The following is a 15,140-nucleotide window of genomic DNA, read 5'->3' as shown; positions in this document are numbered from 1 at the left end:
AGGAGAATGCTTTATGTTTTAAAATCTTCTTACTACTTGTATGTTTTTATTCATGAATATAAATGTATTGTAGTGATTATTTGGCTAATTTCTTGATTAAGTAATGAATCTTCAACTTAGCAAGGAACAAGTGGTTATGGTGTTAGTTTTTACTTCACACAATAAAAAAAATAAAAAAAAAAAATAAAAAAAAAAAAAAACATTTTCTCCAACATGGAAGTGAAAACATTTGACTCCTCTTAGATTTGATCATTTTTTGGTTTTTAATGCTAGTTAATTTTCACTAATTACATGCTTAATGGAAATTGTGACTTTAACTAAGGAAATATGTTGTAAGCTTCTCTAGTTATTTTAATAATTAAGAAAAGTCTAGGTAATCTCAAGCTTCTTGGATTATTATAACCAAATTAGAGATTTAAAACAAGTATTGCACCATTTGATTCTAATGATATGCTCCCCAAATGTTCAAGTGAGGAAACCTTAATTCAACCATCTCTCTCTCTCTCTCTCTCTCTCTCTCTTATTAATTTTACGTCAAACTCTTTCTTTTGTTAAATTGTATCTTTAAATTCTAGTTTAATTGTAATTTCTTTTAAACATTTCAAAAGATCAAAACCCCTATTTTTATTTTATTTTATTTTACAAGTGTTTGTACAAGATTTTTCATAGAAGTAATAAATTGAACCAATCTCTGTGGATTCGATCGCTTTACCATTATATGCTATTTTGTGTGCAATATTAAAGGTATTTATTTTGTTGGCATCGAAAACCACCACCATCATTACCTCCTTTTATAAGGACTAAACTTTACCTCCTTAATGTCCAGAGCCTTTACACAATCGACTTCCGGCCCATGACCCTAAAATAAGAAATGACAGAAAACATGATGTTTCATCGTCGCTATAGTTTATTCTTTATATCTTTTTCAAAAATTAAAAATAATTAATAAATATGGCAGTGATGATATAACTTTGCCATAGGTCTATAGGTTGAAGATGGTCTAAAGCATACAAATGTAACTTTTTACCTATTCAATATTCTTGCGCTCGGAGGTTACACCATGTATAACCTTTCTTGCAAAGTCGAAGTGGCTGCTCTTTTGATTTTTAGGGTACAAAAAGGCATAGTGACAATATGTCGTCACCATAGCTAAACAAAACAATGTCGCTTCATCATTTCATTACACTGATTAAAAATAAAATATTTTTCAAATTTGTTTTTTTGTTGCAATGACAAGTCATCATTATAGCTTTTCAGAGACGCGCCAAAAGTCTCATGTAAGTTGTTGCAACAAGAAATCGTCGACATAGCAAAAAAATATGGTGTTTATTATATCAGTAAACTAATTGAAAGATCTAAATATTTTTTATTTATGTTTTGTGGAATGGCATGCTATCACCATAGATTTTCAAGAAATGTGTCTTATTATTTTCGTTTTGCCATAACTTATAGAGACCACATATGTTGTCTTTCATATAACTTAAGATGTTAATTTTTTCTGGTAAGCGATCAGGTCGCTATATTGCTATCTTTGGCGTTGACTAGGTCACATATATATATATATATATATATATATATATATATATATATATATATATATATATATATATATATATATATATTCTTAGAGCATCTTCAATAATAAACATACTCTATCATTCAAAAGATTTGTCACCTGGTTATTCAAATATTTTTTATCTTTAATTAAATGGTCCATCCAATGGTTAAACTTTTTCAATAGTTTTTTTTTTATGAATTTTACTTAATAATACTTATCTATTTAAAATGTTCATAAAAACTTCATCATTTAATTAGTTATCTTTAAACATATCATATTTTAATATGAAATATTTTAAATTAGGGTTATCAATAGAAATTAATACATAAACATTTCATAAATGAAAAACTATGATATAAATTATTAAGTAGTTAAATAAATGAAAAATATTTAAAACTAAAATATAATTAAAGGATAAAAATAAAATATGTTAAAAGTAGGAGAAGATAAATATTTAATAGCTGATCATTCAATAAATTATATTAAATAAAAATAAATAAATATAAATGATAGATAAATATAAAAAAAGCTCTAAAATAAATCCCTATTAGAAATGCTATTAGTGATATATATATGACTCCGCGTATACATTACTCTATTGAAATTTAATAATTAACTTGCAAAATAATGAATCACGGGTTTCAGTTGTCCTATCATGCAAGTTGACTTTCACAACATATTCAGGGTTCCAACTTTTGATTTTCTTTACTGATGAAGTTCATATCTGCAAGAAATTAGACATGGAAGAAGCTGAAGGTCATATATTCCATCTCCACTTACAAAAAAAAAAAAAAAAAAAAAAAAAGCATTTAAATCTATGAAAAATTATCTAAACTAGGAAAGTATTCTGATTCATTTTTTTTCCAAAAGTACTGATTATAGCAGCACATTACTGTACACAGACATGACTAATGTGATTACTGACATAAATGTGAGTAGTCTGAATGGTTTTCCAACTTTCAACTATTAAACTTCCCTTAATTGGTTGCTTATTCAATTGTTTATTAAGTATGATTCTTCAATTATGGAGTGAGACAAGATGGAATCTCAACTTACAAATTTAACGGTGAGCAATTAATATTATAATTTCTCATTAATTCCAATAAAAGAGAAAGGAGACGACCTAATATAGCTAGGGTATAAGCCACAAATAATTGTGTGAATAAACCTTTTATATCCTTTTTGATTTTTCATTTAAACAGTTCGCTAAGATATATATCTTCTACATATCTCTAAATCGAATATATTTATGTATATCCAAGTTTTGGTTTCTGTTTTCTTTTCAACTACATCTAGACGAAAAAAGGGTTTGCTATAAACTTGTCGCTGTATTACAATATCTGCATTCTCCCTCCAAAAGCATTGTTCAAAGTAGGTTTTCATTTCTCTTTTAAGAAACGTCAAGATATCATTAAACCAAAAGATTAGCAGGAAACGAGGTTACAGGGGCTGAATAGCAGATCGGGTCAGTCAAATTTATGTTTTCTACTTCTATTCGACATCCAACTAAACGAGCTAACACTACAATCAAACGCCACCATGCTGCAGCAACCTTCCTTTTATTAAAAATCATCCCTCTTTAACATCTACTTCAAAGTAGGTTTTCATGTCTTTGTCTCTTGTATTTTGGTCTCAACCATCTCGTGTGTATATATATAACTTAGCTTAATCCAAACTCAAACCCTAATCGATTTTTTCACTGATTAGGATAATTAGCATCGACCCTTATTCACTTAAGTTCTATAGGCTCAACGAGTAATTAAAACCTAGAATTTAAATCTAAAACAAACTTCATAAGATAGTATATATCTATTGCAAGTAGCTAGATGGACCTTTATTATTATTTGATCTCTGTAACCAGAATATTATCTTCTATAACTGAAGATATGAACGAACAGAAGAAGAATCAAGGGTTGAAGAAAATAACACGTAATCAGAAAAGTAATAAATAATCAAGAATTTAAAATGGCCTCTCGCGGATTGACACTTCTTAGGTTACTAAAGCCGTGTGGTATGTATAGATGCATGACTTTGTTTGCTCTTTCAGAAAAGAATCATCATGAACTCAAAAGCTCCTCTAACAAATCAGATCCTAGATCTTCCAATATCACCAAGTCTTTCTGATGCTTATTTTTTTCTCTCGAACTCGATGACAACGACGTTCTACGAAGTCTATGCATCTCCTTTATAGCAGCTGCAGGAGACTCCCCATCCTTTTTATTACAGTAGTAATTGGTTCCTTTCAAAGACTCCTTGACATCTTCGGCCGGAAAATTGAGAACAGATGAAGGTCCTTTCATTGAATACAATGCCTGATCATATGCCAATGCTGCCTCCTCTGCGGTGTCAAATGTCCCCAGCCAAACCCTCTTTCCGCTTCTGGTTGAATCCCGTATCTCAGCAGCAAACTTTCCCCATGGCCTCCTTCGAATACCAATGTATTGCTTTACCTTGTCGCCTTCTTCTGTTCTCTCTGTATTTGTAACTTCTTTGTGTAGGGAATACTGTTCTTGGGATGATGATGAAAAGTCCATCTTCAACAAATGAGATTGTGTTAAATAAGTCGATCCGTATGCTACAGCATATATAATTTACTAAATTTGCTGATTCACATAAGCAAAAACATTATTTAAGTAAATTATTTATAATAATAGGAATATTTTGGATGGAGGATTTAGAACTAACAACCGCATTAATTACTAAACTTTTTGGGAACGGCCATATTTGGATCATTAATTGCATGTGCCATATGTTCTATGCCACCTAGCATCTAGTCTTGAGTTTACATAGAGTTTACATGAAGTTTTGAATAGAATTTAATCAGGGTTACAATCGGTATACTAACATGGAAGGTGAATGGATGAATGCAAGGTGAAGGAGATGGAAACAATTATCGAAGTCTCGAGATTATCCAAGGTGGAACCATGCCGGAGTCACGTCGATGTTTGTATCAAATCTGCCATCGGAGGTTAGGAAATAAATCCTAAAGAACGTATTTTCTAAATTCGGTGAAGTCGTTGATGTCTACATGGCGACGAAGAAGGATATAAATAGGAAATCCTTTGCGTTTGTTAGATTCAAAAAGGCGAACGATGAACTGGAATTGGAGAAAGCCCTACATGGTATCACACTCGGAAACAGAATACTAGATGTCAATATTGCGAGGTTTGAAAGGAGACAAGTGGGAGGCTCCACTAGAACCGGAAACGAAATGAATCGACATTTGAATCGTTTCACCCAGGCGACAAAGTTTATGACCAAAGACAAAAGAACTTTTGTGGAAGTTGCAACGAGTGGAAGTAAGTCCTTTAGTATCCATCCTCCCCCTCCCACGATGGAATGTGATCCTATTAAGCTTTTTGATGCCTCTCCTCTTCGGGGATGGATGAAATGTAAACACACTTTGATTGGAGAACTCCATAGCTTCGATCATCTAGAAAAGACGCCTTACTCTTTCAAGAATAATGATGGATCCAATTGTGATATAAAATACTTCGGATTGAATATCATGGATCGGTTCATGAATGAATCGAGTAGAAATGCTTTCATGAATGGATTGATGGAATAGTTTAGCAAAGTTGATAGTGGTGACTTAGTTACAATCAATTTGGAAAGAATTGCTTGGATAAAAATTTCGGGCCTCCATCTAGAATTATGGTCGGAATAAAGCTTCACATTGATAACGGAGTCGGTGGGTAGGGTAATTATTCTGTTTGAGGTAGATGTATCTGCCGTGAACCTATCTTTTGGCAAAGTGGGGATCCTAACTGAAAATCCTTCACCTATATCAAGAGAACCATTGGTGGAAGTTAATGGAAAAATAACAAAGATTAGAATCTCGGAAGTTGATTTTGATTGGGTCCCATTCAAATCCATGACGGAGAATTTCTTATGAGATGACGAGGGAGATGAGGACGGGGATGAAGAGGAAGAGGAGGAATATATATCTAATATGGTCCCTATCAACGATAATGACGTTGGTTTGGAAGACATGGAGTTTAGATTCCCAGAGGTTAATGAAGTCAAAGAATCTAGTATGGAAAGCTCAAAACCAAACTCATCTGAAGATTCCCGGTCACCGGAGGTGATGATGTCGCCGGTTGACATTGTAATGAATGAAGAAGATTGGAGAAATGGAAGTGACATTCATGGGGATCGCCAAGACTCAAGCATGGGCATGGACGTGCATGGGAAATCACAGCAAGAAGTTGAAAGTTCAAATAATAATGAGAATAATAATGATGTGGCATATACAGAACTTCCTAGCTATAATGTGGAGAAGAATAATGTATGACCAAATAATGGAATGTCAAATGGGCTCCCGTATAACCTAGCTATTTTCGGATGCTTTGGGCCTTTCCCAAATAACTTAGGCTTAATTGAAAACCAGATGGAAGTTAATTTTGATATTCACCATGATAAACAAAGGAGGATTGTAAGGAACGCGGATGGAACTCCAGTTGACGTATCAGATTTCTCCCCACCTCAACCTAACATTAACCTAAATTATGATCTAATCCCTTCACGAGTCCCACTCCCGAATTCCAATGTTGACTCCCCATCCCCCTCGATGGAAATTAGGAGCACGATGGTGATTGACAACATGTTAGGCTTTGACGAGGACGAAGATAATCCGGTGCTCAAAGATGTTTTTGGTGAAGAAGGCGAGAACAACACTTCCGATGAATATAATGTCATTAAACATTCGAGGTATGAGAGAGAGTTACAAAATTGACTAGGTTCGTAGACTTAGAAATGAACACAGGTTATGTATGATCGAGATTCAGGAATCAAAATTAGGTGTCTACTCCAACTCTAAATGTTGTTGGCTGTTGAGGAGACTTGGACTATGGATTTGAGCAGGTATTTACCACAGGACGATCTGGAGGTCTTGTCTCTATATGGGATTGAAAACGGTTTTCGGTGATTGAGACCATCAAGTCCATATACTTCATCGTGGTTATGGGGAATTTTTTTGGCATAAATGGGTTAACAGGTTTCATAAATGTTTATGGACCTAAATCGAAGATAGATAAATCAAATGTCTAGGATGAATTGCTAGCATTGGAAAACTCTAAATCAGCCACTTGGATTTTTATGGGTGATTTTAATGTGGTACGACGATCGGATGAGAGAATAAAATTGATCTTTTGCACTCGTAACGCGAATGACTTTAATCATTTCATACGTTCGGGCGAACTCACTGATTTGAATATGGGTTGCCAAAGATTTACCTACTTTAAAACTCAGGGAGCTAAACTCAGTAAGATAGATCGATTCTTGGTGTGTAATAGCTTTTTATCAATATTTCCTCTTGCGTCTTACTTTGAAATGGAATGAGATCTCTGTGATCACTCACAAATTATCCTAAGAGCTCGAAATGATGATTTTGGTCCTCCCCCTTTCAAACTATTTAATTCATGGATGATGAAAGACGGGTTTGATGAGAACATTAGGAATACATGCTCGAAATTTATGGGCTAGGGTAACCCTGATATGATGCTTCTAAATAAACTAGAGCATCTAAAGAAATCCAGCAAGAGCTAGAAATTAAAAACAGTGAGGGAGGAAAATAAGAAGATGGACGATTTGAAAAAAAATGGTTGAAACTGAAATGGTGGCGGAATCCAGGCTCTTATCAACAACAGTAATAGAAGAAAGATTAAGTGCGGTATTAAGATTACTAAACATGTTAGAATCATCGCACTGGATCTAACGCAAAGGGCTAGGCTAAAATGAGAAGTGGAAGGCGATGAAAATTTGTGTTTTTTCCATGGGTATCTTAACAATAGAAACAGTAAAAAAACTATATTCATGGGATTATGGCAAATGGTAGGTGGACTACTGAGCCGATGGAGAGTAAGAAGGTGGCTGCCAAGTTTTTCGAAGAGAAATTTCATGAAGTTTGGACTAACAGACCCGTGTTTCACAATCTTGGCTTACGCACACTCTCCGAATGTGATGTTAGATTTCTTGAAGGAGGGTTTACACCAGATGAAATAAGGAATGAAATTTGGTCGTGTGGTGGCGACAAGTCGCTAGGGCCAGACAATTTCATGTTTAAGTTTTTCAAAAAATATTAGGAGCTGCTAAAAGATGATATATTAGGGTTTGTAAAACATTTTGAAGCGAGTGGTAAAATCTCGAAGGTTGCAATTCATCGTTTATTTCTCTCGCTGCAAAAACAAAAGATACAATTCATTTTAGTGACTTTAGACCTATAATTCGGATTGGAGCTTTGTCTAAAATCATTGCAAAGTTGTTAGCCCTCATACTTAAGCGAGTCATTAGTAGTGTTGTAGGGGAAGAAAAATCGGCTTATCTTGAGGGGAGGAACATACTAGAGGGCTTGTTGATTGTAAATGAACAGTTCTCTTGGGCAAAAGCGAGAAGTAAGAGGATGCTCCTGTGTAAGGCGGATTTTAATAAAGCCTTTGATTCGGTAAATTGGGCATACTTAGACTTAATTATGGAACAGATGAAATTTGGAACTAAATGGAGACTTTGGATTAGGGGATGTTTGGAATCAGGGAAAGCTTCAATAATAATCAATAGGAGCCCAACAACAGAATTCTCTATGACAAAAGGGGTTAGACAACGCAATGCACTCTCTCCCTTCCTCTTTATTATTGCGATGAAAGGGTTATATATGGCAATGAAGATGACGGTTGAGAAAGGGGTTTTTGACGGGATTAAATTCCCTAATTCTAACATTTTCTTGTCTCATCTATTTTATGCAGATTATGCACTTTTTATTGGTGAATGGTCAATGTGTCATATCGCTAACACGGCTCGAATATTGAGGTGCTTCCATATCGCATCCATATCGAAGGTGAACTTTATGAAATCCAAGGTATTTGGGGTCGAAGCTCCGTCTCTTGAAGTTTTGAACTGGTCATCCCCTCTTGGATGTGAACCATCCTCTTTCCCGTTCACTTATATTGGTATCCCGGTGGGGAACAATATGAATTTGAAAAAAGCATGGAGGCCGATAATTGAAAAGTTCCACTCCAAGCTATCTTCTTAGAAAGCGAAATTGCTTAGCTTTGGTGGGAGAGTAACCCTCACAAAGGCGGTCATGGGTAATTTGCCAACTTTTTTTATGTCTATTTTATGGTCCCGAAGGGTGTCATTGATACTCTTGAAAAAATAAGGAGAATATTCATCTGGAGTAAGGAATACAACAAAAAAAAGCATTTGTTGGGCTGCTTGGGACAAGATTATTGCTCCAAAAAAGTGGGTGGTATTGGGTTAGGCTCGATATAATCACTGAACATCTCCTTATTAGCAAAATGGTTGTGGCAATTGAAATTAGATAGTAGCGCATTGTGGGCCAAAGTCATTAGAGGTGTCCAAAATTTAGATGGAAGACATTGGTCTTGCTTCCCCAGTAGTACCAGTAAGGGAGTGTGGAAGAACATAACAAAAATCAGGTCTATAATGACGAAAGTCAACACTAATTTCAAAGAGATTGTATCATGGATTCTTTATGAGTTAGATCAGAGACCAGTTTGAAATTGAGGGCCATATTGTGTGTGACGGACCCTTTAACTAGAACAAGATGATCCCATTCAAAATTCTCTGCTTCATGTGGAGAGCGAAGCGGGGCAGAATCCCTTCAGCAGTTGAACTTCAATCCATGGGGATTACAATCCCTTCTACTGTGTGTGGTACATGTAAGCAAGAAGAGGAGACTAGTGATCATATGTTGATCACATGCCAATCGGCGAGGACTGTAATGAATGAAATCCTTAATTGGTGTGAAATATGGTGTGATAACTTTAATTCAGTAAGGGACATGCTACCATTTATATCGAGATGGTACAAGTGCAAAAAAAGGAGAAGCTTGTTGAACGTAATTCCATGTGGGATTTTGTGGTGCATATGGATTGATAGGAACAAAGGGATCTTCAATTATATTCCCGTTATTCCGGTGAACACAATGGAAAGGGTAAAATTGTTATCTTTCATTTGGTGCAAACACAAGGGGGCCATATAAAAACATTGATTGGAGAATTTGGAACCTATGTCCGTTTCTATGTTTGTAATTTCTTTGTTTCCCATTTTTTTCTTACGTTGTACTTTCCTGTCCGCGTCATCTTGATGTAGGCTTGTTTTTAATATATTTTCCGTTTTCCAAAAAAAACATAGAGTTTACATAGAACAACAATTACCATTCTAATATTAAAATGGTTTTTTTGAAGCGGAAAATGCAATATAAATATATAAGAGGGAAAGAACAAGCAGCCACGGTTAGCAACTAAGACATGGGCTTAACTACAAGTAAGTGTAACGAAACAAAAACATAAACAGATACGTGATAGAATTCATAAGATGAGAAAAAGGAGAACAAAACTAGTCTGTCCAGCTGTCGCAACCTTCCTTGCTCATGTGTTTGCACCGTATATATGATAAAGATATAACATTGTCAGCTACTTTTGTGGACGAAAGTCTTAAATCCTTGTAAATTCTCTCGTTCTTTGTGGTCCATACATTCCACCAAAGACAATATAAATTTGAAATGAAGATTTCTCTTTTTCTTGGACAATTACCCCACGAGGCTGCGAAGTTGATTACTTCACGAGGTGAAGTAAGCTATTGAGTTTTAACCCAACACCATTTAAGCATCCATTCATAGACTCCTTTAGTGAAGTCACGGTCTAGCAGAAGATGATTGGTAGTTTCCGGTGCTTGACTGCATAGATGGCATGTAAGGTTGAGGATTTGTACACCTCTTTTTGATAACTTAGAAGCCAATGTGATTCTAAACAAGGAAGCTCGCCATACAAAACAACGGACTTTTAATGGAATCGTATTGGGCCAAGGCACCTCGGTACCTTTGTACGAAACGAGTTTGGAATCTATAGTTCTCCTTATTTTGTTGATAGTGTATCCACCATCCAGGGTTGCCATAAAACGAAACCCGATTGAGAATTAGAATGACACTTCCATTGAACCTATGGATGAGTATAGATTTAGCAGATTTGTTAATGAAATAGAATCATTTGGTTCATGTTTCCACATTCAACTAAAGCCAAATGCTGATAGGCGATCTTGAAGGTAACAATATTTAACCTTTTCTAGATTATATAAGTTTGGAAATTGGGCTTGAAACAGAAGATTCCCACACCAAGTATCTTTCCAAAATAGGATATTGACCCCACACCCCGAGATAAGTTTGAAAAACTCGTTGAGGTCATCAATGTGCGTGATTACTTGGTGGATGTTACGCCAAACACTAGTGGATGATTTCCTTGCAATGTAAGTTGTTGGTTTCCTTTGAAGATTATGAATACTTATAATTACTCCCCCTCCATAAATTTCCTTCTTCGTTCAATAGCCTCCACCACCATTTGGTGATAAGGGCTCTATTTTGAGATTTTAAAGTGCCAACACCAAGACCTCCGTTTTTTTAGATGTTGTTATTTTGTACCAATCAACCCAATGAATCTTTGACTTGACATCATCTCTTCCCCAAATGAATTTTCGTCTTATTTTTTTTCGAGGGTGTTGATTATGCCCTGTGATGCTTTGAACAATGACATGTAATAAGTTGGAAGGCAAAATAGAACAGATTTTACTAGAGTTAGGTGCCCACCGAATGAAAAAGCTTTAGCTTTCTAGATTGATAATTTAGACTGGAATTTATTGATAATTGGATGCCAATGTTTCTTTAGAGCCATGTTTGCCCCTATGGGGACTCCCAAATAAGTAAATGGTAAAGAGCCTTCCATGAAGCCTAGAACCAATGCCACACGTTTGATCTCCTAGTTGGATATACCTATTTCAAATAAGCGAGATTTGAGAAAATTCACCTTAATGCCCGAAGATATGTGGAAACATTTAAGGATGCGAGATATATTTTTTATCCTTTCTCTGCACCATTCTCCCAAGAAGATGGCATCATCGGTGTAGAATAAGTGCGAGATCATGGCTCCACCGTTGGGTAATTTAATACCTTGAATTAACACATTGTTGCTTGCATTTTTTACAGCTACATTAAAGCCTTCCATCGCTAGAATGAACACGAATTGAGACAGGGATATCCTTGTCAAACACCTCTTGAAGTGGGGAGCTCCTCTTTGGTAATTCGTTGACTAACACAGATGTCATCGACGAAGCTAAACAACATTGAATCCATTTCATACAAGTGACTCCAAAACCCATCTGCATCATAATAGTGTCAAGGTAATTCCAATTTAAACAATCAAATGCTTTTTCAAAATCAATTTTGAACAGGAAAATCTTCCATTTGATTTGTTTAGCCCAAGAGAAGAGTTCATTGATGACTAAAGGCCCATCTAGAATATTCCGTCCAGGGACGAATGCGTATTGAGCTTCGCTACTAACCGAGCCGATAACAGATTTCAACCCCAATGCAAGGATATTTTCTACAATATTGTACATGCAACCTATAAGGCTGATCGGCCTGTAGTCTGAGAGTGTGAGGGGGTCAGTCACCTTGGGAATCAGTGTAATAAAATTCGAGTTACAACCCGAAGCCAAGGAAGCATGGTGTTTGAAGTCTAACAAAATTAACGATATCACCACTCATTAGATCCAAATTGTCTTTAATAATCTTGAAAGTCAATTCTTCAGGTCTGGGAGCTTTACCATTACCACAACACCAAAACACGCTTTTGATTTCATCCGCTAAGATGGGAAGTTCTAACGAGCATTGTTGTTGCAAAGATAGTTGTTTGAAAAGTGGGTTGATAAGTGGTGGGCTGGAGGGCCATCTTTCTTTAAATTTGTTGGAGAAAAACTAGAAAGCCTCTTGTTTGATTAATTTAGGGTCATTCGTCCATGAACCGTTAACAGTTAGGCCATGGATTTTTTTTCCCTATTTGAGTTTTTTAAGGATCCATGGAAAACCCTAGAGTTTTCGTCACCATCCACCAACCACTTGATTTTTGCCTTCTATTGTAGATCCAGTTTGGCAAAATGTTCGAGCTCCAATAGTTTGAGTTTATCCTCCTGCCATGAATGTCGCTCAGAATCCTATAGGGGCCTGGTTTCAGCCAACCTTCCAATTTCATTACTTTATCTCTTAAGAGAGATAATGAACCAGTTTCTTTTTTGGATTCGTCATACTTCCACTTTCGAATCCTCTCTTTTAGAAATTTGAGTTTGTCTTTAAGGAAACAATATAGAGTGCCATAACCATGAAAAGAGGACCATGTTTCAATAAATTCTCTATTAAAATCCGCATTAAGCAACCAAGATTTGAATAATCAAAAGGGTGGAAGCCCAAAATCGTGGAAAGCATGCCTTAGAAGTAACTGTGAATCAGAATGAACTTGAGGAAGTGTGATGACAATGGATGCAGGTTAAGCTTCAATGAATTCTTTTAGTCCATCATTGATAATGAAGTGATTGAAGTTAGCAGTTGTATATTTGCAGAAGAATGAGTTCAATCTTTCTTCACTCTTGCGACAACATTAAAGTCACCAAAGAAACACAAAATCCCATCAAGGCTGAGTTTAAGATTCACTAATTTAGGCCATAGTGCTTTCTTGTCAACAATTGATTGAGTACCATAAACGTTGACAAGGGTGGTGATGCTCGGGAATCCGATCCAATGCCCATAGATGGCTCAAAAATACCTGGAAGAAACAAATTTTGTTTTTGAGAAACTTTTTGGGTCCCAAACACTGAGTAGACCGCCTGATTTTCCTTGGGATTTAACAAATTCATAATCAAAATTTGCATTCCCCCAACAAAGTGAAACATATTTTCTAGAGAAATCTTTAGCGTGAGTTTCTTGTACCCCAAAGAAATCGATTTTGTTCTTGGTTTTGAGATCCTTTATCCATTTGGTTTTACGAGACTCACTCATCCTCCTGATATTTATGCTTAGAATATTCATTTGGAAACCATTGATTCACCTTTGCTGCCGACATCCACTTCCAGAACATCTTCCAGAACATCCTAATTATTTTCCCCGATCTGGAACCCCACTTCATTCCCTAATCTAATGAGATTAGAAATTTCATTCGAGGAAGAGAGGTAAGGTTCATCGGGAATTGTATTACAGCTTGAGGTGGGTAGCACAACATTAAGGTCTAAAGAAAAATTTAGAACCAGGGGGTGAGGAAGAAGTGACTAGAATTCTTGATCTAATCGTCTGGAGGGGAGATCGATTTAATCAGGGTTATGATTGGAATGTACCCATTTTCTTTTCTTGGATTGAGATTCACCGATATTGCATTCATTAACTGATCCACATAAAACCTACTCATTGGGCTTGGGATAGTCAGATTTTCATCAGAGGGTTTCTCCTTAGGCTCAGATGCGGTCGAAATTATTGTGTCATGAACCAGGTTTGTGGTTCAAGCTGGATTTACATTATTTTCAGTATTAACTCCACAAATATTGGAGAATTCAAAGTCTCTTGGACTTACCCCATCCAAGGGTAATTCACCTTCTGCAATTAATGGAATTCGTTTGCCATCCCTGAATGGAGACATCACTGGTTATGATTCCCTCAGGTCATCTCCGACACGGTAATTGATTGCGTTGTCAGATTCTTGGTCAAATTTTCCTTCTTCAAGTTCAAATACCTTATCATGGTTGTTCCAGGTTTCTGAAATTCCATCTACATTAGAGTCCTCCTCCTTAGAGTCCTCTTCAAGTTCTTCATCCTCCCCGTCTCCATAGGCTTCTTCAAAATCTGGGAGAGGTGACTCTCGGGAGGTTCGTTTGAAAAAAGGTTCCCAATTATTTTTCACATTCCATGACCCCCATAAAAAACTTTTTGCCATCAAATGCAAAAATTACTTCACTATTGATTATCCTCCATTAGTTTGAGAGAATAGTTGCATAGCACATGGAAAGATCTGCAATATTCCAGTTATGCCCATCTGCTATAAGAACCTTCCCGAATCTACTTGCGATTATGACTAAGTTTTCATCAGAACGGAGATGTGAAGGGAGTCCCATAAACTTGATTTTAACCAATCTCTCAGGAGGGGAGTTATCCACAAAGCCGAGTCTTGGCCAGTTAAGCCATTTGTTCCATTTGTGTTCTTTACAGAGATAAACCTCTGCTCCCCCCCCCCCCTATAGATGAAATTTTAGTATAATTTTTAGTCCACCCGCATAGTATACTTTAGATAGAATTGATTCTTCTTAGTTTAAGATGGTGTGGATGTTATTTAGGAGTCGCACTTCCTTGACTTCTCCGATAAGACAACGCCTGTTGAATAAGTCTAAGACCGGGGCTCTCTTCATTTGAATCGTCAGAATTACTATGGGAGGAGGTGGGGGTGTATATGAGTTTCTTCCATTCTCATATTTCTAATTACAACATTTTCATATGATTCCCCACACAAGTATTGTTCCATTTTGCGTTCGGTGATGGGATATGCATGTTCATCCTCTTCTTATACTTGGCTATATTAACCCTTGTTACGCAATGACCGCACCTAACTTGATTCAAAGCTTTTGTGAGAGAAACAACTTCTTTTACTCCTTCAGACCTGATGAATGCAAAGAAGGTTCCACCTCTGTCTTTTCTCCCAAGAATGTAAACATCCACTATCTTTCCAAAGCTTTTAAAGGATCTTCTCAACATGGCTAT

General features: G+C 36.1%; 1 protein-coding gene and 1 pseudogene across 1 annotated transcript; one reads left to right on the top strand and one right to left on the bottom strand.

Annotated features, from left to right (window-relative positions):
• Nucleotides 1-3,615: 3,615 nt before the first annotated feature.
• Nucleotides 3,616-4,092, bottom strand: LOC145030117 (ethylene-response factor C3 pseudogene; annotated as a pseudogene).
• Nucleotides 4,093-8,027: 3,935 nt separating this feature from the next.
• Nucleotides 8,028-8,585, top strand: LOC145030115 (uncharacterized). The gene has a single exon (XM_078978538.1). The coding sequence runs from the start codon at nucleotides 8,028-8,030 to the stop codon at nucleotides 8,583-8,585; it is 558 nt and encodes a 185-aa protein (XP_078834664.1).
• The last annotated feature ends 6,555 nt before the right edge of the window (nucleotides 8,586-15,140 follow it).

The sequence above is a fragment of the Lactuca saligna genome, chromosome 2 (assembly GCF_052625555.1).
Source record: "Lactuca saligna cultivar CGN05327 chromosome 2, ASM5262555v1, whole genome shotgun sequence".
In the NCBI taxonomy this organism is placed as follows: Eukaryota; Viridiplantae; Streptophyta; class Magnoliopsida; order Asterales; family Asteraceae; genus Lactuca; species Lactuca saligna.
The sequence above is the reverse complement of the archived record's forward strand: the minus strand, read 5'-3'. Positions and strand labels throughout refer to the sequence as shown.

Bases quoted from the DNA above. Each gene is read 5' to 3' on its own strand.
- LOC145030115 (XM_078978538.1), top strand. From the start codon at position 8,028: ATGGAACAGATGAAATTTGGAACTAAATGGAGACTTTGGATTAGGGGA.